Source organism: Carcharodon carcharias, chromosome 3 (genome assembly GCF_017639515.1).
Source record: "Carcharodon carcharias isolate sCarCar2 chromosome 3, sCarCar2.pri, whole genome shotgun sequence".
In the NCBI taxonomy this organism is placed as follows: domain Eukaryota; kingdom Metazoa; phylum Chordata; class Chondrichthyes; order Lamniformes; family Lamnidae; genus Carcharodon; species Carcharodon carcharias.
Window position 1 is genome coordinate 97917203 of NC_054469.1, and position 27100 is coordinate 97944302.

Below are 27100 nucleotides of genomic sequence, written 5' to 3' on the forward strand. Positions count from 1 at the left end.
ACAGCCTCAATCTAGCATCCAATCTATCTGGAAATTTATTCCTCACATTGATTCTTCTTAATTAGAAGCATTTTTAATACTAGTCCTAAAATTACCTCTACTGTTTGATAATATGTCCCCTAGTTTTATTCCTGAGGGGTGAACTTCTGCAGGTCTTCTCCTGATCATCAGCTGAAGATGCTCAGATAAAAATGGCATAAACACTGCTATTTCAAAACCAAACCATGAGCACACATTTCTATTCTTTCTTCCTATGTGTAGCCCTTTACACTTATCCACAGTAAGTTTTATCTGTCATAGTTTGTCCATTTACATACCTTGTCCAATTAATTTTCAAGATTCTAAGTGGCCTCTGCTTCTGTTTGGTTTCATAGTTGGTGCATGCAGTAGTTTAAGTAAATGTTGGCTTTTTCTCTGTTAAAGATCGAGTATAATTTCATCTGAAGTTACAAGAAATAGAGGGGCTTTAACCCCAATGTGACTTCTATTGAACCCCTACCTCCTCCAGTGTGGTATCAGAGATACTGTAGCTGCTTAAGTACAGCTTTTCCATATCTTTGTCCAGATCTTGAAGCAACCTTTCATAAGCAGTTTTATCTTCAATTGTTGGAATATTATATATCAGCTCTCCAAAGGAATCTTGCTTCAAAAAGGACAGGGGAATGTGCTGCTTCACCAGGGAGGTTACAAGGTCAACATCACATAATTCATCAGATCCTACTATGGAGGGCTATTGAAATAAGAGCAACAGAAGTTAGTTCACCAAACATTACATTATCAACTTGTAGGCCAACTTGTTCATATTAATTTCAATGTTCACTGGTACAATCCTTCCATACATGGAATATGGTAATCAGATATGAAATTAGTATTATATAATTAAGAAAAATTAATGAAAAGTGATAAAAGATTTGTGTCCAGCCTTACATAAAAGACAGAAAACAATTGGCGGAGCCAGAAGTCATATGTTTTGATCTTAATTTAAGCAGCTATCAATTGAATTAAGGCAAACATTTTCAAAGGGCTGTGTAGTCAGGATCCAGTGTCAGCAAGCTATGGTCCGAGAGGTTGTAACGGACCTCCCAATGCCTCCAGGGCAGTTTCGAATTTTCAAAGGGCTGGTGAAGAGGACAGAACAGGAGCACACTTGGCCTCTTCAGCCCATTAAAGAGCACATTAAGGGGGCTGTTCATTCGAATTTGGAATTTTTCACGGAGACCTGATAATTTTCTCTGCAGTTGCTTTGGGCTGAAAACTGAGGGGCTAAGTAGCACCATCAAGAGTGCTGCACCAAACCTTGTTGTCCATTTCTTTTTTGCTTTCGGCCTCGTAAGCCTTCTGAGGTTCTGCCTGCTCAAATTAGCAAGCCTGGAGCAACCCCCAACATGGCTGCAGGCAAATTAAACCATGCAAATTTTAAAATAGTATCACGGGGTCAGGAACTGGAATTCATCCAGGTGTTGGGTTCTTAACCCCACATCAAAATTCCAGCTCAGAGTTTCCCTGAGCACATCTCATTAGCAGGGAGTTTAACTCACAGCTGACACATATCAGAGAGCATTTGATGTCGTGCCTGGAACTGAGGTCCTTTCAAACACTTATTAGTTAAACTAGGAAGCCAGTCCATGATGCAACTGAAGCACCTGAAATTTCAGTGGCTGAGCACTGATTTGAAACAGGCATTTGTGGGGAAGCCTGCTGTTCCTCGGTTGCAATCAAATGCAAAAGTCAGGATCTGATAATGTAATTCAGACCTCAATGTTATTTTTGCCCAATCCACATGACTTCACCAAATTCTCAACCGAGTTAAAATATTTTATTATCTGAAGTTCAGAACTTTCTCAAACATTTTCAGGTTTCAATAAACACTATAGGTAGTATTAACAGCATGCAGTTTTATTGAATCCCTACTCATCACAATTTGAGATGCACATACCTTTTTTGAGATAATGAGGTTGTAGCCCTGTCCATACTGTTCCTTTAAGAAGGCAGGAGAACCAGAGCAATTCAATTGGCCATTTTCAAGGATGGCAATTCGATCACTCAGGATGTCCGCTTCATCCAAATGGTGAGTAGTGAAAATGATAGTTCGACCTAGCAAGATGAAAAAAAAGATACATTTTGATTACTATTACAGGTAGTAAGATGAGCAATTTGTATTAATAGTTGGCAAAGTTATGGTGTGGCATATATGGTATGAGTGGGGAAGCAGAGATCTCGGAACATAGTGCTACGTCAGGAATTTGGTGCAACTTGGCTTTCTTTGGTAAATATTTCTCAATAACTTAGGTTAACAGTTAGAATCTGACTTCGACCTTTAAACCTGAAAAATGAACTGCAAGCTAGTTAAGATACCTAGTTAACTCTTGAGTACAAACCCGTTTCCATCTGTTTCAGATGAAGTTACATTGTTTCATAGTTTGCCATTGTGAGATTTGAACTCTTGATAATCTTTTAAATGAAAACCAAATCAACAAAATTGGGATAAATCAGGCACAGCCCCTAATTCAGGTCAGCTGTAAAACCAAGGACAAAGTTTAAAGGAACCTTACAAACTTTAAATCAAAAATGTGATTAAAGGGGTCAACAAACCACCCCAGTCCCCGCGGTGCCCACCGAGCACGGAAGGCCTCGAGAGTATCAGCAGACACCGCGTGCTCCTTCTCCAGGGACATCCGGCAGCGAACGTAGCCACGGAAGAGGGACAAACAATCGGGCGGGACTCCCCCGTCGATCGCCCGCTGCCTGGACCTGTTAATGGCCAACTTGGCCAGGCCCAGGAGCAGGTTCACGAGGAGGTCCTCCTCCTTCCCGACCCCCTTCCGCACCGGGTGCCCATAGATCAGGAGCGTGGGGCTGAAGTGCAAACAAAACATCAATAAAAGGTTTTTCAAGTAACTAAAAAGGGAGTGCAGCCTACAACACCCTATGTATACATGGTCCACGGACTCCACAAGACCGCAAAAAGGGCACGTGTCCTGAGAGTCCGTGAACCTATGCATCCTCTTATTATAGGGGACTGCTGCATGCAACACCCTCCAACCCAGGTCCCAGATAGAAAGGGGGAGGACGCCTCCGTAGAGGGCCTCCCATCGGGGGCCTCCACCGCTGGACGGCAACAAGGCACGCCAGGGCGTGTCCAGGCGATGGACAAGGGCGAGAAAATGGAAGGTGTGCACCAGCAGTCCGTACAAAAAGCCCCTCTTTGCTGTGCCAAAAGGCACGGAGGGCATGTCCCCGAGGCGGCTCATATTGTGGGGCACCAGCACCCGAGGGAGGGTTCGGGGCTTAAAGATGTAAATCTTTCGAGTACAAACCCCTTTCCATCTGTTTCAGATGAAGTTACATTGTTTCCCATTGTGAGATTTGAACTCTTGATAATCTTTTAAATGAAAACCAAATCAACAAAATTGGGATAAATCAGGCACAGCCCCTAATTCAGGTCAGCTGTAAAACCAAGAACAAAATTTAAAGGAAACTTACAAACTTTAAATCAAAATGTGATTAAAGGGGTCAACAAAACACCCCAGTCCCCGCGGTGCCCACCGAGCACGGAAGGCCTCGAGAGTGCCAGCAGACACCGCGTGCTCCTTCTCCAGGGACATCCGGCAGCGAACGTAGCCACGGAAGAGGGACAAACAATCGGGCGGGACTCCCCCATCGATCGCCCGCTGCCTGGACCTGTTAATGGCCAAGTTGGCCAGGCCCAGGAGCAGGTTCACGAGGAGGTCCTCCTCCTTCCCGACCCCCTTCCGCACCGGGTGCCCATAGATCAGGAGCGTGGGGCTGAAGTGCAAACAAAACATCAATAAAAGGTTTTTCAAATAACTAAAAAGGGAGTGCAGCCTACAACACCCTATGTATACATGGTCCACGGACTCCACAAGACCGCAAAAAGGGCATGTGTCCTGAGAGTCCGTGAACCAATGCATCCTCTTATTATAAGGGACTGCTGCATGCAACACCCTCCAACCCAGGTCCCCGATAGAAAGGGGGAGGACACCTCCGTAGAGGGCCTCCCATCGGGGGCGTCCGCTGCCGGACGGCAACAAGGCATGCCAGGGCGTGTCCGGTCGACGGACAAGGGCGAGAAAATGGAAGGTGTGCAGCAGCAGTCCGTACAAAAAGCCCCTCTTTGCCGTGCCAAAAGGCACAGAGGGCATGTCCCCGAGGCGGCTCATATTGCGGGGCTTGGGGCCAATGTGGAATTCCATCCGAACAGGGGAACGCTCAGACCGAAGACCACCGCGCACCTGGGCCGCCTAAAGACCCAAAATAATGTCGGGTCCGAGCACGACCGTTCTCAGGTCTTGGATGGCATCGGCTGCGACCTAGACACTCACAGACGCGCGTCGCGCCAACTCCTGCAGGAGCATCCAGCCCAGTCCTCCGCCACCCAGCACGTCCCCGATCCTGGTCACCCCTGCGGCCACAGCCCTCCTCTCCGCCAACCACTGAAAAGGACGGAGGGGCGGATTCCTGAGCAGCGGCTCTCTGACGATAGCCGCTACTCCTGACGGGGGAGAGCTGCGTCGCGAGGCGACCACTTTCCAGACTTTGATCAGGTCCTGGTAAAAGACGGGCAACGCCTGCAAGGAGCCACCGAGGCCCAGCTGTTCTATAAACAGGAGCTGCACGTCATAATTCAGGCCGTGCACCTGACGGAAGAAATACGTCATCAGGGCACACCATCTAGGAGGAGGCTCGACGTAGAGGTATCGCTGCAGGGTCTGAAGGCGGAAAGTCGCCACCTGTGTGCGTAGGCACACTAGCGCCTGACCACCCTCCCTAAGCGGGAGACTCAGAACCTCGGCAGCGACCCAGTGCAATCTTTTGTCCCAGAAGAAGTCGACTAACAATCTCTGGATTCTTGTGACAAAGTCCGGGGGAGGGGTCAAAGTGACTAGCCGATACCACAACATGGCGGCGATCAGCTGGTTTATGACCAGAACTCGACCTCGGTAAGATAGCACTCGGAGCAGTCCTGTCCAGCGCCGCAGGCGAGTGGTGACTTTCGTCTCCAGTTCCTGCCAGTTTGCCGGCCAGGATTCCTCAGCGGGGCAGAGATGGACCCCCAGGTAGAGGAGGCTGGTCCTGCTCCAGGTGAAAGGCCTGAGCTCCTCGGGTAGGGGATCCATCTGCCACTGACCGACCAGGAGTCCAGAACATTTACCCCAGTTGATCCTGGCAGAAGAAGCGGCAGAGTAGACCTCCTGGCACTCGCGCATCCTCCGCAGGTCAGCCGGGTCACTAAACATAAGGAGCACGTCATCGGCGTAAGCCGAAAGGACCACCCCGATGCCCGGCCCGCGCAGAACCAATCCCGACAACCTCCTCCGCAAGAGGAGCAGGAAAGGCTCCACGCAAATAGAATACAACTGGCCAGACAGGGGGCAGCCCTGACGTACCCCTCTCCCAAAGCAAAGGGGCGCCGTCAGGGACCCGTTAACCTTCACTAGACACTCCGCGGCGGTGTACAGAAGTCGGATCCGGGCGACAAAATGCGTCCCGAACCCAAAAGCTCGCAGAGTTCCGAGTAAGTATTCGTGATCCACCCTGTCGAACGCTTTCTCCTGATCGAGAGACAGGAAGGCACTCGACAGACCAGCCCTCTGGGAATGGTGGATGATGTCCCGGACCAGATGGATGTTATCATAAATGGTTCGGTCCGGGACGGTGTAGGACTGGTCAGGATGGATCATGTGGTCCAGCACGGTGCCGAGCCGAGAAGACATGGCTCGGGCGAAGATTTTGTAGTCCGTGCTGAGGAGGGAGACCGGGCGCCAGTTTTTAAGAAGGCGGAGATCCCCCTTCTTCGGCAGCAGGGCAATCACGGCCCTGCGCCACGAAAGGGGCATCTCCCCGGTAGCAATGCTCTCCCCCAGGACCCCCGCGAAGTCGCTCCCCAAGACGTCCCAGAACACCCTGAAGAACTCCACGGTCAGCCCGTCTAGTCCCGGGGTTTTGCCCCTAGAAAGACCGTCGAGTGCGCCGGTCAGCTCCCCCAGACTTATAGGGGAGTCGAGCTTTCCGGCGCACTCCGGGCCGACTTGCGGCAGGTCCTCCCACAAAACTCTGCAAGCTTCCTCACTGGACGGATCCGGAGAGAACAGGGCAGCGTAGTAATTTGGGCAATGGCCCTGATGCCCTCCGGATCCGAGACAAGTGATCCGTCGTCGGCCAGCAGCGTAAAGAGCTGCTTACGGACCCCGTGCCTTTTTTCCAGTGAGTAGAAGAAGGGAGAGCCACGGTCCATCTCCTTAAGGAAACAGATCCGCGACCTCACGAACGCGCCCCGAGACCCGACCAGTTGCAGGTCCCGCAGCGCGCCCTTCTTCTCATCGTACACCGACCGCAGGGCCGGGTCCGCGTCGGGCTGACGGAGACGTGCCTCCAGGTCGAGCACCTCCTTCTCCAACTCCTCGACCCTGGATTTGCGTCTCTTTGTCGACCCCTTCGCGTGCTCTTGACAGAAAACTCGGACGTGAGTCTTGCCCACGTCCCACCATAGCCTCAAGGAGGGGAAGCCTCCCCGCTTCCTTCTCCAGCCGGCCCAGAAGCGACGGAACGAGTCCAGGAACTGCTGGTCTTCCAACAACAGGTTATTAAAATGCCAGTACGCGGACCCCGTCCGAGCGCAGAACGAAGTGAGCTCCGCCCACACCAGACGGTGGTCCGTGCACGGAACCTGCTGTATAGAAGCAGCCGGAACGCAGGACACGTACGCCTTCGAAACGTAAAGGCGGTCGAGTCTGGACGCTCCGACTCCAGGTGACACAAAGGTGAACACGCTGGAGTCAGGATGGAGATTTCGCCAGACGTCCACTAAGTCGAAGGACCTGACCAGGTCCCGCAACTTACTCACACCTCGCGTGCAGTGCGGGGTACCGTGACGGTCCCGGACCCCGAGGGTGCAATTGAAATCCCCCCCGAGGACGATGCACTCGCCAGCGTCGATGGAGCCGAGATGAGTGGACACTTCTTCAAAGAAGCTCGCTTGCTGCTGCGTGCCCAGGGGAGCGTACACATTCACAAAGTGAAGCACCGCCCCCCCCAGACGCACAGTCAGGTGCAGCAACCGGCCTGGCACTGGCTCCTTGACCCCCAAGATCTCCGGCTGAAAATGCGGGGCCAACAAGATAGCCACCCCGCCAGAATTGGAGGCTAGGTGACTCATGTAGACCCCCCCTCGCCACTCCAGGAGCCATGTGGCTTCGTCTCCCGGAACGGTATGGGTTTCTTGCAGGAAGCACAACGCATACTTCCCGTCCCTGAGGACCGAGAAGTTCTGGAACCTGCGCTGTGCGGCCCTGCTGCCGCGGATGTTGAGGCTGGCTATAGTCGTCTTCATTGTCAAAGGTACATCAAACCTTCACCTTAAGTCATTAAAAAGAAGAAGAGGACTTTTTAGTCCTTCCTCTCCTTCAGGAGCCCAGCGAGAAACGTTTGGACCCTCCGCCGCGCGTTCCTATCCAACTCAGGAGACTTGAGAGCCTCGCGAGTGGACCAGAACACCAGCGGAAAAGAATGCCACCGGTCCAAGGCCAACTGAACCCTGTCTCGGCGACCGCGATGACTCGCCAAAAAGTCCCGGAGTTCCCTTGGGGGGATGAGGGGGGAGTCAGTGGAGGGCACCAGGGGATCCACCGCCTCGCTTGAGAGCGACTCAGCGTTATCTCCAGCGCTCACCACGGACACCCCGTCCTCCTCCAGGTCGTCGCCTCCAGCTTCCGACCCCTCCCCCGCATTGAGTACGGGGGCTGATTCGGAGCTGCCAGCTGGCCCCACCTGTACCTCGATCCCACCCCCAGGATCAAGGCCAGAGGGGTCCTCTCTGGTCTCCTCTAAACGTTTTGGGTCAGAGGGCAGCGGCAGTTCTGATGCCCGCTCTCCTCCCGGCACCGGGTCGTCCGGGGAGCTCAGGACAAGCTCCTGACCTAAAACTAGGACGCCCGGTGCTAAGGTTTGGGAGGGAGCGGGAAGGCCTTCCTTTTCGCCGCCACCCAATGACCCGTTGACATTTTTTAAATTTTGAAAGTTGCAGTCCCCCGATGAGCCAGAAGGTACCTCGGGGGTATCGAGGGTCTCTGAGTCGGGCACCACCTCAAGGGAGGTGCCTTCAGTGACCCCCGAGGGGCCCTGTTCAGGGGACTGCAGCAGGTTGACAGGGGTAATAGTGGTGGGAGTTGGTGCAGGGGTTTTGAGTTCCCCCAGAGGACAGGGCGAGATTTTACTTGGTGGAGACGCCACCACCTCTTCATCGGGGGAAGGGACACACCCAACTTCTTCAGTTTGGGCATCACCCACCTCCTCCTCCGAAGCGTGACGTCTCTTCCGGGTCAGGCTGGGGGCTAGGGAGACCTCCATTTCCGAGGCCCCCTCCTCCTTGTCCAGCCCTCCCGGACACTCCACCCTCTGGGTTCTGGGTGTTAGATACCCCGGCTCGGGGTCCCGCGTCCCTTCCCCGCCGGCCCCGGGAGCACGCGCAGGGACGACGCCGGGCCCAGCACTCGGCGCCTTAGCGCCCACGGGCCCGGGAGCACACGCGGACACGACGCCAGGGACGGATGTTGTCTTTTCCCCCGAGCCGGTGCTTGCAGGTGTTTGGGGGTTTTGGGGCGTTTCAGGTGCCGCCTCCAGGTTGCGGGTCTTCCTCTGCGCCTTCTTACGGCGTGGGGGCTCTCCCCCCGCCTCACCGGCAGCCGAGATGGCAGTGGCCGCCGGCGTCGCTTCCCCTTGCGGGGAGGGAGATGGAGTGGTGGCGGGGGGAGGAGGGGCGGTGCCAGCCGTGGCCGCTTGGGTGGGGCTCGTGGCCTTGGAGGCGGGGCAGTTCTTCCTCACGTGCCCCGCCTCCTTACAAGCATGGCACCGCACGCCCTCCACGGTCCAGAAGACCCGATAGGCGGTCCCCTCAAAATTGATAACGAAGGCCCCCTCCAGGCACTCCTCCTGGGCCAAGCGGACAAATACCTGGCGCCGGAAGGAGTACACATGGCGGAGGGCCGAGTCTTTGAGGCCGAGCGGGATTGGTGCAACCCCCGACCTGACCTCCCCCAATTTATTAAGGTGGGGGAGGAGGAGCTCACTGGATAGAATAGGCGGGACGTTCGAAATAATAATTCTCTGGGCGGTGGCCTCAAGGGGGTCCACCGCCAGAAAAGTCCCGCCCACAGTGAGTCCTTTTTGCAGGGCGAGGTGCACCGCCCGCTCGGACCTCAAGAAGAATATGGCCTTCCCATACATTTTAGAGGCCGCGACAATGGCTGAGGGGCCGACGACCCCAGCCATAGCCTTTACGCAGGCCTCTATTGTCATTTCAGGGTGAGCATAGCTCTTTACCCCAAGGGCCCTGGTCAGGAGGCGGAAAGGTGACAGGGCAGCGGGAGCAGCTGGAGCCGCAGAAGCAACCACCCCCGCATAAGTTTTCTTTTTTTGAGGCCCTGCCACCGGTGACAAAACCGCCTCCACATTAGCCCTCGAGGGCCCGGCCACAGGTGATGGTGAATTGGCCTTAGGGCCAGAGCCACGCCCACCCCGGGAAGGATTGGCCATTTTGTTTTTTTCTTTTTATTTTTTTTTAGAAATATAGGGAGGAAAGGGGGTGGGGGAGAGAGGTAGAAACAACCTCCCCTCTTTTAGGCAGGAGAGGAGAGGAGGGAGAGGAGTAAAAGACAGGGAGGCACAGGAGGGAAAGAGGTAAATGTCCTGGTGGGTGTCCTCGATGGTGGATGGACGGTGGGTGGGGGCCTGATGTTCTTCAGGCAGGGGGAGGCGATGTCTTCACCAGCTATTGCTGGCCTTACTGGGAAAAGGGCTGGGTTGGGGGGAGGGGTGGCAGAAAGATGGTTTCAGCACACACACACACCCTCCCTCTCTTCCTTCCCCAACTCCTCTGGCAGTCTTCTTGCCTCCCCCTACAAAAACACAGTCCTTAATTGCCCCCACCTTAAACAAAAATACACAGTTCAGACACCCACCTAGGATGTTGTTTTTTAACTCAGTCCTGGCCTCCTGGCCTTCCTGTCCTGTAGCAACAGTAGCGACTGTTCTCTTCTCTCCCTCTCTCTCCTTTGGCAGCACTGGAGGAGCAGCAGCAGAAGCAGAAGCAGCAGCAGCACACAGCAGAAGCAACAACCCCAAAGGCAGCAGCAGAAACAGTTGAAACACTGAGGAGCAGCAACACCAACACCACACACCTTCTCTCCTCAGTATCAGGAAACCAACTGAATCCACAATTACCTCCACGAGATCGTTAAGAAGATGAACTCTTGATAGTTTTGCCATTGTGAGATTTGAACTCTTGATACTCTTTTTGAGTAAACCTGTTTCCATCTGTTTCAGATGAAGTTACATTGTTTCATAGTTTGCCATTGTGAGATTTGAACTCTTGATACTCTTTTTGAGTAAACCTGTTTCCATCTGTTTCAGATGAAGTTACATTGTTTCATAGTTTGCCACTGTGAGATTTGAACTCTTGATAATCTTTTAAAAGAAAACCAAATCAACATAATTGGGATAAATCAGGCACAGCCCCTAATTCAGGTCAGCTGTAAAACCAAGAACAAAGTTTAAAGGAAACTTACAAACTTTAAATCAAAATGTGATTAAAGGGGTCAACAAAACACCCCAGTCCCCGCGGTGCCCACCGAGCACGGAAGGCCTCGAGAGTGCCAGCAGACACCGCGTGCTCCTTCTCCAGGGACATCCGGCAGTGAACGTAGCCGCGGAAGAGGGACAAACAATCGGGCGGGACTCCCCCGTCGATCGCCCGCTGCCTGGACCTGTTAATGGCCAACTTGGCCAGGCCCAGGAGCAGGTTCACGAGGAGGTCCTCCTCCTTCCCGACCCCCTTCCGCACCGGGTGCCCATAGATCAGGAGCGTGGGGCTGAAGTGCAAACAAAACATCAATAAAAGGTTTTTCAAATAACTAAAAAGGGAGTGCAGCCTACAACACCCTATGTATACATGGTCCACGGACTCCACAAGACCGCAAAAAGGGCATGTGTCCTGAGAGTCCGTGAACCTATGCATCCTCTTATTATAAGGGACTGCTGCATGCAACACCCTCCAACCCAGGTCCCCGATAGAAAGGGGGAGGACACCTCCGTAGAGGGCCTCCCATCGAGGGCCTCCGCCGCCGGATGGCAACAAGGCACGCCAGGGCGTGTCCGGTCGACGGACAAGGGCGAGAAAATGGAAGGTGTGCAGCAGCAGTCCATACAAAAAGCCCCTCTTTGCTGTGCCAAAAGGCACAGAGGGCATGTCCCCGAGGCGGCTCATATTGCGGGGCACCAGCACCCGAGGGAGGGTTCGGGGCTTGGGGCCAATGTGGAATTCCGTCCGAACAGGGGAACGCTCAGACGGAAGACCACCGCGCACCTGAGCCACCTCAAGACCCAAAATAACGTCGGGTCCGAGCACGACCGTTCTCAGGTCTTGGATGGCATCGGCTGCGACCTGGACACTCACAGACGCGCGTCGCGCCAACTCCTGCGGGAGCATCCAGCCCAGTCCTCCGCCACCCAGCACGTCCCCGATCCTGGTCACCCCTGCGGCCACAGCCCTCCTCTCCGCCAACCACTGAAAAGGACGGAGGGGCGGATTCCTGAGCAGCGGCTCTCTGACGATAGCCGCTACTCCTGACGGGGGAGAGCTGCGTCGCGAGGCGACCACTTTCCAGACTTTGATCAGGTCCTGGTAAAAGACGGGCAACGCCTGCAAGGAGCCACCGAGGCCCAGCTGTTCTATAAACAGGAGCTGCACGTCATAATTCAGGCCGTGCACCTGACGGAAGAAATACGTCATCAGGGCACACCATCTAGGAGGAGGCTCAACGTAGAGGTATCGCTGCAGGGTCTGAAGGCGGAAAGTCGCCACCTGTGTGCGTAGGCACACTAGCGCCTGACCACCCTCCCTAAGCGGGAGACTCAGAACCTCGGCAGCGACCCAGTGCAATCTTTTGTCCCAGAAGAAGTCGACTAACAATCTCTGGATTCTTGTGACAAAGTCCGGGGGAGGGGTCAAAGTGACCAGCCGATACCACAACATGGCGGCGATCAGCTGGTTTATGACCAGAACTCGACCCCGGTAAGATAGCACTCGGAGCAGTCCTGTCCAGCGCCGCAGGCGAGCGGTGACTTTCGTCTCCAGTTCCTGCCAGTTTGCCGGCCAGGATTCCTCAGCGGGGCAGAGATGGACCCACAGGTAGAGGAGGCTGGTCCTGCTCCAGGTGAAAGGCCTGAGCTCCTCGGGTAGGGGATCCATCTGCCACTGACCGACCAGGAGTCCAGAACACTTACCCCAGTTGATCCTGGCAGAAGAAGCGGCAGAGTAGACCTCCTGGCACTCGCGCATCCTCCGCAGGTCAGCCGGGTCACTAAACATAAGGAGCACGTCATCGGCGTAAACCGAAAGGACCACCCCGATGCCCGGCCCGCGCAGAACCAATCCCGACAACCTCCTCCGCAAGAGGCGCAGGAAAGGCTCCACGCAAATAGAATACAACTGGCCAGACAGGGGGCAGCCCTGACGTACCCCTCTCCCAAAGCGAAGGGGCGCCGTCAGGGACCCGTTAACCTTCACTAGACACTCCGCGGCAGTGTACAGAAGTCGGATCCGGGCAACAAAATGCGTCCCGAACCCGAAAGCTCGCAGAGTTCCGAGTAAGTATCCGTGATCCACCCTGTCGAACGCCTTCTCCTGATCGAGAGACAGGAAGGCGCTCGACAGACCAGCCCTCTGGGAATGGTGGATGATGTCCCGGACCAGATGGATGTTATCATAAATGGTTCGGTCCGGGACGGTGTAGGACTGGTCAGGGTGGATCATGTGGTCCAGCACGGTGCCGAGCCGAGAAGACATGGCTCGGGCGAAGATTTTGTAGTCCGTGCTGAGGAGGGAGACCGGGCGCCAGTTTTTAAGAAGGCGGAGATCCCCCTTCTTCGGTAGCAGGGCAATCACGGCCCTGCGCCACGAAAGGGGCATCTCCCCGGTAGCAATGCTCTCCCCCAGGACCCCCGCGAAGTCGCTCCCCAAGACGTCCCAGAACGCCCTGAAGAACTCCACGGTCAGCCCGTCTAGTCCCGGGGTTTTGCCCCTAGAAAGACCGTCGAGTGCGCCGGTCAGCTCCCCCAGACTTATAGGGGAGTCGAGCTTTCCGGCGCACTCCGGGCCGACCTGCGGCAGGTCCTCCCACAAAACTCTGCAAGCTTCCTCACTGGACGGATCCGGAGAGAACAGGGCAGTGTAGTAATCTCGGGCAATGGCCCTGATGCCCTCCGGATCCGAGACAAGTGATCCGTCGTCGGCCAGCAGCGTAAAGAGCTGCTTACGGACCCCGTGCCTTTTTTCCAGTGAGTAGAAGAAGGGAGAGCCACGGTCCATCTCCTTAAGGAAACAGATCCGCGACCTCACGAACGCGCCCCGAGACCCGACCAGTTGCAGGTCCCGCAGTGCGCCCTTCTTCTCATCGTACACCGACCGCAGGGCTGGGTCCGCGTCGGGCTGACGGAGACGTGCCTCCAGGTCGAGCACCTCCTTCTCCAACTCCTCGACCCTGGATTTGCGTCTCTTTGTCGACCCCTTCGCGTACTCTTGACAGAAAACTCGGACGTGAGTCTTGCCCATGTCCCACCATAGCCTCAAGGAGGGGAAGCCTCCCCGCTTCCTTCTCCAGCCGGCCCAGAAGCGACGGAACGAGTCCAGGAACCGCTGGTCTTCCAACAACAGGTTATTAAAATGCCAGTACGCGGACCCCGTCCGAGCGCAGAACGAAGTGAGCTCCGCCCACACCAGACGGTGGTCCGTGCACGGAACCTGCTGTATAGAAGCAGCTGGAACGCAGGACACGTACGCCTTCGAAACGTAAAGGCGGTCGAGTCTGGACGCTCCGACTCCAGGTGACACAAAGGTGAACACGCTGGAGTCAGGATGGAGATTTCGCCAGACGTCCACTAAGTCGAAGGACCTGACCAGGTCCCGCAACTTACTCACACCTCGCGTGCAGTGCGGGGTACCGTGACGGTCCCGGACCCCGAGGGTGCAATTGAAATCCCCCCCGAGGACGATGCACTCGCCAGCGTCGATGGAGCCGAGATGAGTGGACACTTCTTCAAAGAAGCTCGCTTGCTGCTGCGTGCCCAGGGGAGCGTACACATTCACAAAGTGAAGCACCGCCCCCCCCAGACGCACAGTCAGGTGCAGCAACCGGCCTGGCACTGGCTCCTTGACCCCCAAGATCTCCGGCTGAAAATGCGGGGCCAACAAGATAGCCACCCCGCCAGAATTGGAGGCTAGGTGACTCATGTAGACCCCCCCTTGCCACTCCAGGAGCCACGTGGCTTCGTCTCCCGGAACGGTATGGGTTTCTTGCAGGAAGCACAACGCATACTTCCCGTCCCTGAGGACCGAGAAGTTCTGGAACCTGCGCTGTGCGGCCCTGCTGCCGCGGATGTTGAGGCTGGCTATAGTCGTCTTCATTGTCAAAGGTACATCAAATCTTCACCTTAAGTCATTAAAAAGAAGAAGAGGACTTTTTAGTCCTTCCTCTCCTTCAGGAGCCCAGCGAGAAACGTTTGGACCCTCCGCCGCGCGTTCCTATCCAACTCAGGAGACTTGAGAGCCTCGCGAGTGGACCAGAACACCAGCGGAAAAGAATGCCACCGGTCCAAGGCCAACTGAACCCTGTCTCGGCGACCGCGATGACTCGCCAAAAAGTCCCGGAGTTCCCTTGGGGGGATGAGGGGGGAGTCAGTGGAGGGCACCAGGGGATCCACCGCCTCGCTCGAGAGCGACTCAGCGTAATCTCCAGCGCTCACCACGGACACCCCGTCCTCCTCCAGGTCGTCGCCTCCAGCTTCCGACCCCTCCCCCGCATTGAGTACGGGGGCTGATTCGGAGCTGCCAGCTGGCCCCACCTGTACCTCGATCCCACCCCCAGGATCAAGGCCAGAGGGGTCCTCTCTGGTCTCCTCTAAACGTTTTGGGTCAGAGGGCAGCGGCAGTTCTGATGCCCGCTCTCCTCCCGGCACCGGGTCGTCCGGGGAGCTCAGGACAAGCTCCTGACCTAAAACTAGGACGCCCGGTGCTAAGGTTTGGGAGGGAGCGGGAAGGCCTTCCTTTTCGCCGCCACCCAATGACCCGTTGACATTTTTTAAATTTTGAAAGTTGCAGTCCCCCGATGAGCCAGAAGGTACCTCGGGGGTATCGAGGGTCTCTGAGCCGGGCACCACCTCAAGGGAGGTGCCCTCAGTGACCCCCGAGGGGCCCTGTTCAGGGGACTGCAGCAGGTTGACATGGGTAATAGTGGTGGGAGTCGGTGCAGGGGTTTTGAGTTCCCCCAGAGGACAGGGCGAGATTTTACTTGGTGGAGACGCCACCACCTCTTCATCGGGGGAAGGGACACACCCAACTTCTTCAGTTTGGGCATCACCCACCTCCTCCTCCGAAGCGTGACGTCTCTTCCGGGTCAGGCTGGGGGCTAGGGAGACCTCCATTTCCGAGGACCCCTCCTCCTTGTCCAGCCCTCCCGGACACTCCACCCTCTGGGTTTTGGGTGTTAGATACCCCGGCTCGGGGTCCCGCGTCCCTTCCCCGCCGGCCCCGGGAGCACGCGCAGGGACGACGCCGGGCCCAGCACTCGGCGCCTTAGCACCCACGGGCCCGGGAGCACACGCGGACACGACGCCGGGGCCGGATGTTGTCTTTTCCCCCGAGCCGGTGCTTGCAGGTGTTTGGGGGTTTTGGGGCGTTTCAGGGGCCGCCTCCAGGTTGCGGGTCTTCCTCTGCGCCTTCTTACGGCGTGGGGGCTCTCCCCCCGCCTCACCAGCAGCCGAGATGGCAGTGGCCGCCGGCGTCGCTTCCCCTTGCGGGGAGGGAGATGGAGTGGTGGCGGGGGGAGGAGGGGCGGTGCCAGCCGTGGCTACTTGGGTGGGGCTCGTAGCCTTGGAGGCGGGGCAGTTCTTCCTCACGTGCCCCGCCTCCTTACAAGCATGGCACCGCACGCCCTCCACGGTCCAGAAGACCCGATAGGCGGTCCCCTCAAAATTGATAACGAAGGCCCCCTCCAGGCACTCCTCCTGGGCCAAGCGGACAAATACCTGGCGCCGGAAGGAGTACACATGGCGGAGGGCCGAGTCTTTGAGGCCGAGCGGGATTGGTGCAACCCCCGACCTGACCTCCCCCAATTTATTAAGGTGGGGGAGGAGGAGCTCACTGGATAGAAAAGGCGGGATGTTCGAAATAATAATTCTCTGGGCGGTGGCCTCAAGGGGGTCCACCGCCAGAAAAGTCCCGCCCACAGTGAGTCCTTTTTGCAGGGCGAGGTGCACCGCCCGCTCGGACCTCAAGAAGAATATGGCCTTCCCATACATTTTAGAGGCCGCGACAATGGCTGAGGGGCCGACGACCCCAGCCATAGCCTTTACGCAGGCCTCTATTGTCATTTCAGGGTGAGCATAGCTCTTTACCCCAAGGGCCCTGGTCAGGAGGCGGAAAGGTGACAGGGCAGCGGGAGCAGCTGGAGCCGCAGAAGCAACCACCCCCGCATAAGTTTTCTTTTTTTGAGGCCCTGCCACCGGTGACAAAACCGCCTCCACATTAGCCCTCGAGGGCCCGGCCACAGGTGATGGTAAATTGGCCTTAGGGCCAGAGCCACGCCCACCCCGGGAAGGATTGGCCATTTTGTTTTTTTCTTTTTATTTTTTTTTAGAAATATAGGGAGGAAAGGGGGTGGGGGAGAGAGGTAGAAACAACCTCCCCTCCTTTAGGCAGGAGAGGAGAGGAGGGAGAGGAGTAAAAGACAGGGAGGCACAGGAGGGAAAGAGGTAAATGTCCTGGTGGGTTTCCTCGATGGTGGATGGACGGTGGGTGGGGGCCTGATGTTCTTCAGGCAGGGGGAGGCGATGTCTTCACCAGCTATTGCTGGCCTTACTGGGAAAAGGGCTGGGTTGGGGGGAGGGGTGGCAGAAAGATGGTTTCAGCACACACACACACCCTCCCGCTCTTCCTTCCCCAACTCCTCTGGCAGTCTTCTTGCCTCCCCCTACAAAAACACAGTCCTTAATTGCCCCCACCTTAAACAAAAATACACAGTTCAGACACCCACCTAGGATGTTGTTTTTTAACTCAGTCCTGGCCTCCTGGCCTTCCTGTCCTGTAGCAACAGTAGCAACTGTTCTCTTCTCTCCCTCTCTCTCCTTTGGCAGCACTGGAGGAGCAGCAGCAGAAGCAGAAGCAGCAGCAGCACACAGCAGAAGCAACAACCCCAAAGGCAGCAGCAGAAACAGTTGAAACACTGAGGAGCAGCAACACCAACACCACACACCTTCTCTCCTCAGTATCAGGAAACCAACTGAATCCACAATTACCTCCACGAGATCGTTAAGAAGATGAACTCTTGATAGTTTTGCCATTGTGAGATTTGAACTCTTGATACTCTTTTTGAGTAAACCTGTTTCCATCTGTTTCAGATGAAGTTACATTGTTTCATAGTTTGCCATTGTGAGATTTGAACTCTTGATACTCTTTTTGAGTAAACCTGTTTCCATCTGTTTCAGATGAAGTTACATTGTTTCATAGTTTGCCACTGTGAGATTTGAACTCTTGATCTGGGGGTTACAAACCCAGTACCATAACCACTTGGCTATTTAGGCCAAGCTCAAGATACCTAGTTAACAGGAACTGCCTGCCACTGGCAGTCAACTGACAATCAACTGATAGTGTTTGCCTGATTAAGTATTAAATACCTAAATTACTCAGTCTGAAGAAGAGTCCTATTGGACTCAAAATGTTAACTGTTTCTCTCTCCACAGATGCAGCCAGACCTCCTGAGTTTTTCCAGTGTTATTTTGGATCTCCTGCATCTTTGCTTTTAATTACTTAGCAGTTGTAACTTGGGTGAAAGTCATAAGCTCTTGATATAAGTATGCAGCATTTACTGCTACATGGAGTGATTAGGGAACCAAGTGCTCATGAACTGAATGCTAAGTTGGAAATTTGGTACAAGTGGGAAGTTGGTGCAGAGGGGGAAGGAGGTGCTGTTTTTCTTCTTTTTTGTTTTATCTCCATGAGCTGGTGTGTGTTTTTCTTTTGTCTCCAAGTTAGGAGACTATAACTTGCTATTACTTTATCTTGTTGTTAATTTGGTTAAGTAATCAAATAAGGTTAGAGAGACATGACAAAGCAAGTTGTGTGCTGTGACTGCACTATGTAGGAGTTTGTGGGGTATATTGTAGTCTTGGACAACCATACCTGCAGGAAGTATCTGCAGCTTGAGGACATTTGGATCTGAGTTGCTGAGCTGGAGTCGGATCTGTCGACAATGCATCAGTTGGAGGAGGGTTAACTGGACGCTTTGTTCTGGCAAGCAGTCATGCATCCCTATGTTAAGTAGAACTCTAGATTTGATCAATGATCAGGGATAGGAGATTGTGACTATGTGTCAGGCAAGTATGGTTGTCCAGCATGAAGTGATGGAGGCGTCTCAGCCAACAGGTACCTGTGTGGATGGGAAGAGGACTGCAGGGTGGATGGATAAACTGACCATGGCACTATGGTGCATGATGCCATTTGAGTGGCGGGACTGAAAAGGATAGGGGACAGTATAACCAGATGAATAGATATTGCTCTCTGCAACCATGACCATGTGTTCCGAAAGTTGTGTTGCCTGTCTGGTGCCAGGGTTAAGGATATCTCTTAAAGGCTGGAGGTGAATTTGAAGTGGGAAGAGGAGGATTCATTTGGAAACAATGACATTGGTAGAACTAGGAATGATGTCCTGTTTAGAGAGTTTGAGAAGTTAGGGTCCAAATTAAAATGCAGAATCTCAAAGGTAATAATCTTTAGATTGTTACCAGAGCCACATGCTAATTGGCAAAGGATCAAGCAGATTAGAGAATTAAATATATGACTGAGTAGTGAAAGAAGGGGATTTTGAATTATGGGGCACTAGTACCTGTCCTCAGGAAAAAGGATCCTGTTCCACTTAAAGCAGGCTTCAATCAGTTGAATCATATAACTAGAGTTATGGATAGAGCTTTAAACTAAAAGCAAAGGAGGGTTCAGGTTGCGGGAAGTTTTAGAAATCTAGAGAGAAAATGTGAGGCAACAGAGCAGTGTAACAACTTGGGTAAAGACAAGCAGAGTAGGAATGAGAGCACATCCAAAAATAATGCATTAGTGACTATTTCTAGACCACTGAACATGATGCAGATCATTCCTATCATTGGAGGTCATAATTTCCATCTCGCTACTCTGAAATGACAACCATGGACAGAAATGCCTGGAACTATTCATTGATTTTTCATGTCACCATCCCTATTCCTTTAGGCCTGTCATCTGCAACACCTCAAGGAAAGGGAATACCAAGAATCACAGAATTGTTACAGTGCAGAAGGAGGCCATTTGGCCCATCTTGTCTGTACCGGCTCTCTGAATGAACAATCCACCTAGTGCCTTCTCCCTGTAATCCTGCACGTTCTTCCTTTTCAGGTAATTTCCTTTTGAATGCTTTCATTGAACCTGCCTCCACCACAATCTCAGGTAGTGCATTTCAGACCTTAACTGTTTACTGCATGAAAATGTTTTTTCTCATCCTTTCATGGGTGGGAACAGCTTATCTACTTTGTCCAAATCCCCCATAATTTTGAATATCTCTATGAAATTTGCTCTCTGCCTTCCCTTCTCAAAAAAAGAAAGTCCCAAGTTCTTCAATCTATTCCCATAATTGAATTTCCTCATCCTGGAACTATTCTTGTGAATTTTTTCTGCACTCTCTCCAAACCTTTGGATCTGGTCCTGGCACCTTATCAACTGTAAGCAGTGATGGTTTATTCAATACCTCCTCTTCATCAATTTAAAATCCTTCTTTTGTATTAATTACCTCCTCTTTCACCATGGCCTAGGTAGCATTTTCTTCTTTGCTAACGATAGATACAAAATATTTATTTAATACCTCAGCTATAACCCTGCCTCCATGTATAAATCCCCTTTTTGGTCCCTTATTGGCCTCATTCCTCCTCTTGTCAACTCTTTCACTATTTATATGTCTATAGAAGATGTTGGAATTCCCTTTTATGTAAGCTGCCAGTCTCTTTTCATACTCTCTCTCTGTGCTTCTTTTACTGGCTTTCTCACTTTGCCTTTTGAACTTTCAGCATTCAGTCAAGTTCTCCAATGTATTTTCCATTTGAAATCTGTCATAAACACATTTTTTTTCTTCTTCATTTTAGTCCCTATCTTTTTTCTCATCCAGGGAGGTCTGGATTTGTTTTCCCTACCTTCCCCCTTTGAAGGAGTATACCTCGACTGTGCCCAAACTATCTCCTCTTTGAAGGTTGCCCATTGTTCAGCTATCATTTCTCCTTTCAATCTTTGACTGATTTATTTGGCCCAGATCCGTTCTTTACCCCATTGAAATTGGCTTTCCTCCAGTTAATTATTCTTGCTTTGGATTGTTATTTGTTCACTTCCATAGCTACCCTGAACTTTCTGATCATATCCCCTAAATGTTCTCCTACTGACACTTGATCTTTTGGTCCACCTCATTCCCAAGAACCAGGGCCAGCAGTGCCTTCTTTCTCATTGGACTGGAAACATATTTCCCAAACACACTGTAGGAACTCTTGCCCTTCTCTACCCTTTACACTGTTACTATCCCAGTCTACATTTGGATAATTAAAGTTCCCCATTATAACTACTCCATAATTCTTGCATCTCTCTGTAATTTCCTTGCAAATTTAGTCTTCTACATCCCTTCCTGTAGTTGGTGGCCTACAGACTATACCAAGCAATGTAATTGCATCTTTTTTTTGTTCCTTAGCTCTAGCCAAATAGATTCTCTACTTGACCCCTCTGGGATATCCTTTTTCTCCTGCACTGTAATGCTCTACTTAATCAATATTGCCACTCCTCCCCCTTTTCTTTCTTTCCTATCTTTTCTGAACACCCTGTATCCCGGAATATTTAACAGTTACTCCTGCGGTTCTTTGAGCCAGGTCTCTGCTATAGCCACAACATCACATTTCCACATGTCAATCTGTGCTTGTAACACACCAATCTTTTTTTTACCACATATGTGCATTCACATACATCCAAATTAACCTTGATTTAGACTTTAATACTTTCTCCCTTTCTCTGAACCTACCTAATAACTTACTATTCCCCACTTTTATGCTATCTCTCTCTCTTAGTATTCCTTACACCTTGGTATTCCTGTCTCATATTTTCTCCTGGTTCCCACACCCCTGCCAAGTTAGTTTAAGCCCTCTCCAATAACATAGAAACATAGAAAATAGGAGCAGGAGTAGGCCATTCAGCCCTTCAAGCCTGCTCCACCATTCATTATGATCATGGCTGATCATCTAACTCAATAGCCTGCTCCCACTTTCTCCCCATATCCTTTAATCTCTTTCGCCCCAAGAGCTATATCTAACTCCTTCTTGAAAACATACAATGTTTTGGCCTCAACTACTTGCTGTGGTAGTGAATTCCACAGGCTCACCACTCCCTGGGTGAAGCAATTTCTCCTCATCTCAGTGAGGAGAAAAGTGATAGCGGTTAACAAATTGCCCTGCAAGGAACTCAGTCCCAGTTCTATTTAGTCTAGCCTATACAAGTCCCATCTCCCCCAAGCAGGTCCCAATATCTTGAATCTAAAGTCCGCCCCCTTGCACTATCTTTCCAGCCAAGCATTCACCTGCTTTATCTTTCTGCTTTTATACACACTTGCGCATGGAACTTGGAGTAACCTGGAGGATTGCTACTTTTGAGGTCCTGCATGCTAATTTCCCACCAAACTCCCTAAATTCTGAACGAAGGACCACATCCCTCTTTCAGAACAGAGAATACCTTTCACCTTGTAGACCTCTAGCTTGGAGGAACATAGTCTGTAGTTTTTAGATTATAGTTGCTTAATGGAAAATTCTGTAACCTGCCCCAGGAATCCAGCTCAAATTAAAAAAAAAAAGAAATGGTGATAGTGGCTTCTGGTGGTCCCACAGTGTGGACAAAATTGCTAACTCCAGGGGAAGAATTTTCCCCCCTTGGGGGGCGGGGGGAAGTGCAGGGGTGGGCGTGGGCAGACGCACCTCTGAACGGTGTCCCCGATTAGGGGTGAACCGTCACTTTATGTGGGCGAGTCGATTAAGGCCTGTCCAGCGTGACGTCTGCCAGGAAGCGCGATGTGCACCCTGTGCATGCGGGGGTGGGGTTACCTCAGCCGAGAAAGATCGCACTTATCTCCCTGAGGCTATGTGCTGCCTCAGGGAGATCAGCGCCAAATTTAAAAAGGTAAAGGTGCACAAACAAAATTTCCCTGACATGTCCCCTCATGTGACCCTGTCACATGAGTTGGGATATATCCATCACTTTCAATCAAACTTTTATTAATTTTTAAAAAATCCTCATGAAACCTCATCCCGCCCATGGATGAGGTTTCATGCTTTTTCTGAAGCCTGTCAGGGCTCCCAGCCTGCTTGCCAACCTTAAGGTTGGATGGGCAGGTCCATTAATTATCTCAATTACTGTTTAAATGGCCTCAAATGGCAGTTGACAGATCGGAGGGTGCACAGCTGATTTGGCTGCACCCCCACCCACCAGAAAATTGAAATGATGCGGGATCACATCGGGAGTTCCGTCTGATGTCATCCCGCATAATTTTGTGTGTTGGCGAGCGGGCCCCGTCCCCCCGCTCACCGACCTAAAGATCCTGGCCCAGGAAAAACAAGAATTCTTATTAGGTCTGAGCAATGAATCTCTCCTTCTCTGATTGTCTTCCAGAAATTACCAGCAACAGTGTCATAGGATTAAGATGCACCATTCTGACAAATGGCTGGGAAGACTCCATGGATAGTTTATTGTTATAGGAAACTTTACATTTCTTCTTCCTTACCTGCTCTGTTTTTCAATATAATATCCCAGATGTTACGTCGAGAACAAGGATCAACACCACTGGTGGGTTCATCCAAAATGACAGTAGAGGAACCTCCAATAAATGAAATTGCCAATGAGAGTTTTCTCTTTGTTCCGCCAGACAAAGCTCCAACAAGATTGTGCTGGTGTTGACCAATCCCTATGTTCTCAAGGGCCCTGAAAGAAGCAGAGGATACAAGGGCTTAAGTCAGCATATAAATTAAAGCATAGTCCAGGGAATTGTGAATCATATGATATAGAGAATATCAAAAGAGGTTTGTCAACTCTTTTCTTCTTCGCCGATGCTGCCAGACCTGAGTTTTTCCAGGTAATTCCGTTTTTGTTTTGTGTTATATTGCTGAGTTCAGATGTCCCTAAGAGTTCAGAGGATGATCTCATAATTTATGATTTGAATGACGCTTGAAGAAATAGTCTCTGAACTGAAGGTTCCGAATTCAATGTTGTTAAAGAGGAAAGGAATTTATTTTTTGTCTTCTTAAAAACATGCTTCTTTTAAAGAAGGTTTTTAATTCAGATTATTGTGTTGCCAATTAAGAGGCCTGATTCAGGGTTTCAGTTAAGATCATCGACAAACTTGCCTGCACTATGAGAATGCAACTAGCAACATGATCATTGCAAAATGCTGCAGGAGCTGAAATTCAATCCCTAACTTGATATGTGCTAAATATATTGAGCCTTTGACTGATGTCAGCTGAGTGTTTCAGACCCTCTACTCAATCTAAAATGTCAGGTCTGCTCAAGATTGTGAGGCAGCAGCTTAATACAACATCCACTTATGCTGTTTTTTTAAGCTAACTTGTGAGAGATAAAATATTGCAATTGCATGTAAGTCTCTAGCTTTATCTACTTGAAGTGTCAAATAATGACATTCGCATATACGTAGGTCACAACTAATGTATGTTTTATCACTGCAAAACAGTTAACAATAATTCGGTTTGCAGTCTTGCTGCAGAGCTTCATGTCACATGAGTGCCTATCGAAAAATTTGCAGAGATTTACTGCACCTCTTTCGCTTTATTATTCATTTAAACAAAAATGAACTGAAAATCATGTTGTATGTGCTGACGTCTGTGCCTGAATTCCTGATAAGCATAGCTGTCAACAACATTTGGAATTATATAGCATCATTATTGTAGAAAATGTCCCAGGGCAATTCACAGAAGGGTAATGAGATAAAATAAATGAAGAACCAAAGGAGACATTAACTGTGGTGGCTAAAAAACCTTTGAAAAGACATGAGTGTTAACCAGAAAAGGAAAGGTGGGGGGAAGGGTATCAGTTGAGATATGGAGATTTAGCAAAGGGATTCTATAGTGTGGAGCCTAGGGAGCCAAAGCCATGTCTGCCAAAGGGAATGAGGATATATATTGGGTCAGAGTTGTTGAAGTGCAGCTTTGGAGGTGGGGTGTAGAGCTGGAAGAGGTTACAAGGTAGAGGAGAGTGAAACTAAGAAGGGATTTAGATGTCATGATGAGAATTTTACATTTGAGGTATTGAGTCACCAAGAATCAATGTAGTTCACTGGACACCAGGGTAATGTGTGCATTAAACTTCATGTAGGATGAGATATGTACAGTAAAGTTTTTCATGAGCTGAAGTTTATGGAGAACAGAGAATAGGAGTCTGGGCAGGAGAGTGTTGCAATGATTGAGTATGGAGGTAACAAAGACATAAATGATGATTTCAGCAGTATATGAGCAGAGGTGGAGGTGGGCAATACTGTGGAGATGGGCGTAAGTGGCCTTTGTGATACAGGAGTTGTGGAATCAGAAACTCGGGGTCAATTAGAGCACTAAGATATATTCAGTCTGATTCAACTTGAGCAGTGACAGGAGAGGGGAACGGAAATGGTGAGAAGGGTTGGGGGTGGCTGAAGATGTTGAATTCAATCTTCCTGTTGTTTCTTTGGAGAAAGGTGCAACTTTTCCAAGATTGGATGTTGGATAGTATGATAACACAGAGGCACAAAGAGGACATTCTTTGGAGTCCGGCCCAGACTCTTAGGCAAGGGAAGAGATGGGTTGGAGGAGGATGGTGCAGTCAATGATCAAAGACTGCAGAGAGATGAACAAGGTCGTGAAGGGCTGCAATTACAGAGGATGTCAGTTGTGACTTTGAAAAGGGCAGTTTCAATGCAGTGACCAGGATGGAGAGGTTCAAGTATGGAGTTGTAGGAAGGAGAGGCAGGGATTTCACAGGTGACGAGATATTCACTGGCTTTGGAAAGGAAATATAAGTCAGGGTGGAATTTTACGTCCTGTTGGGGCGGGGCCAGAAAATGCGGTGAGTCATTCAAAAATTTATTAACTTTGGAGGGACCGAAAAATCTCACCAGCAAGAGGGACCATAAAATTCCATTTTTGGAGATGGTTATTATTTGGCACTTCATGCAAATAAATATTTTAATCAGGGGTTTACATGGGCTGGAATTTTGCAGCCATGTCATGGCGGGGACAGGGCCATAAAATGAGGCGAGCCATTTGAAACTCCATCGACTTCAGCAGGACAGTAAAATCCCACTGGTGTAAAATTCCAGCCATGGTGTTTGCTATGTTTTATCTTTTCCACCATACTACAATATCTTGCCACATGTATAGGGCTTTGGTGAGACCGCATTTAGAGTACTTCATATCTAAAGAAGAAAATACTTGCCTGGAGGCAGTGCAGCGAAAGCTCACTAGATTGGTTCCCAGGACAGGATAGTTGTCCTTTGGGAGGTTGTGTAAATTGGGCCTATATTCTCTGGTGTTTAGAAGAATGAGAGGTGACCTGATTGAAACATACAAGATTCTGAAGGGGCTTGACACTGAGAGGTTGTTTCCCCTAGCTGGTGAACCTAGAATATGGGCACAGTCTCAGGATAAGAGACAATTATTTAGGACTGAGATGAAGAGAAATTTCTTCACTAAGAAGATTGTGAATCTTTAATTCTCTACTCTAGAGTGTATATTTCATCTACCATGTGTCCGTTCATTTTATCAGTCTATGATCTCTTTATCAATCTATATGCCTCTTTGTTTACTGCATTTGAGTGGCATATCATCTGCAAACTGCAAAATTATACTATACATATCCAAGTCCAGGCCATTAATATAGATCTAAAAGAGCAATGATCCTAATACCAACCTATGAGGAACACCAGTGTATACATTCCACAGTCTTAAAACAAACAACCATTTTCAACAATCCTCTATTTTCTGTCCTTTATCAAATTTTTATCCATGCTGCCACTATGTTTTTAATCCCATGGGCTTCAATTTTGCTACCAAGTTTATCATGTGATACTTTGTCAAATGCATTTGAAAATGTTCAATACACTCTCCTCATCAACTCTCTCCATTAAAACATTAAAGAACTAAATCAAGTTAATCAAACAGGATTTGTCTCTAAAGACTGACTTTCATTTATTAGACTATATTTCTCTAAACACTAATTAAGTTTGTTTTGGGATTACTGCACCTTAAGGTTTCCCCACCACTTGACTGGCCTGCAGTTGCTGGGTTTATTTCCAAGGAAAATCAGAAAATTGTGGCCAGAGTCTCTGTAATTTTACCCCTCAGTTGTTTCAGGATGCATCCCATTCAAGCCAGGTGCCATTTCTACTTTGAGGTCTGACACTATTTTAAGTACCTTTTCTTTATCTATTTTTTATTCTTATTTAAGAGTGGCAACTTGGTGCTGCATCATTTAACTGAAAAATACTTTATTAGCTAGTTACTCAGTACCTTAGGGCATATGAGTCAGTTTTTTAGTCTACTTTAAAAAAAAATTACTTAAAAGCTTTTAAAATGTGGCTATTAGTGTCTTTGCATCTAAAAAAAAGTTGAGTTTTTAAGAGTCTCCTCAAAGACCCACAAATGAGTATGATTAGCAAACACCTACAATGTTGGTTTATTCAATCTGGGGGGGAGGTGAGCCAGTTCTGTGGGTGCGGTTAATTACAAAAACATTTTAAACTGGTGCAAAAGATTGTGGAACCTCTATTTGCATTGGACGTAATTTTGCTTGAAAGTCCTATATCTTCTGCGCTTGTCTGGTTGATTTGCTTTTAATCATTCATGGAATGTAGGCATCACTGGCAAGGCCAACAATTATTGCCCATTCCAAAATGCCCTCAAAGGTGGTGGTGAGCCACCTTTTCTTAACCACTGCGGCCCATGCTGTGAAAGT

The 27100-nt window shown here is 50.5% G+C and overlaps 1 protein-coding gene across 1 annotated transcript in view; it reads right to left on the reverse strand.

The window, feature by feature from the left end:
• Positions 1-27100, reverse strand: part of LOC121276590 (ATP-binding cassette sub-family A member 13-like) — a 242695-nt gene that overhangs the window by 101305 nt on the left and 114290 nt on the right. The window contains exons 22-24 of the mRNA XM_041185175.1: positions 22890-23086; positions 1937-2094; positions 500-730 (exon numbers count right to left, since the gene is read on the reverse strand). Coding sequence (XP_041041109.1) covers positions 500-730; positions 1937-2094; positions 22890-23086 — 586 coding nt within the window. The remainder of the gene's footprint in view (positions 1-499; positions 731-1936; positions 2095-22889; positions 23087-27100) is intronic.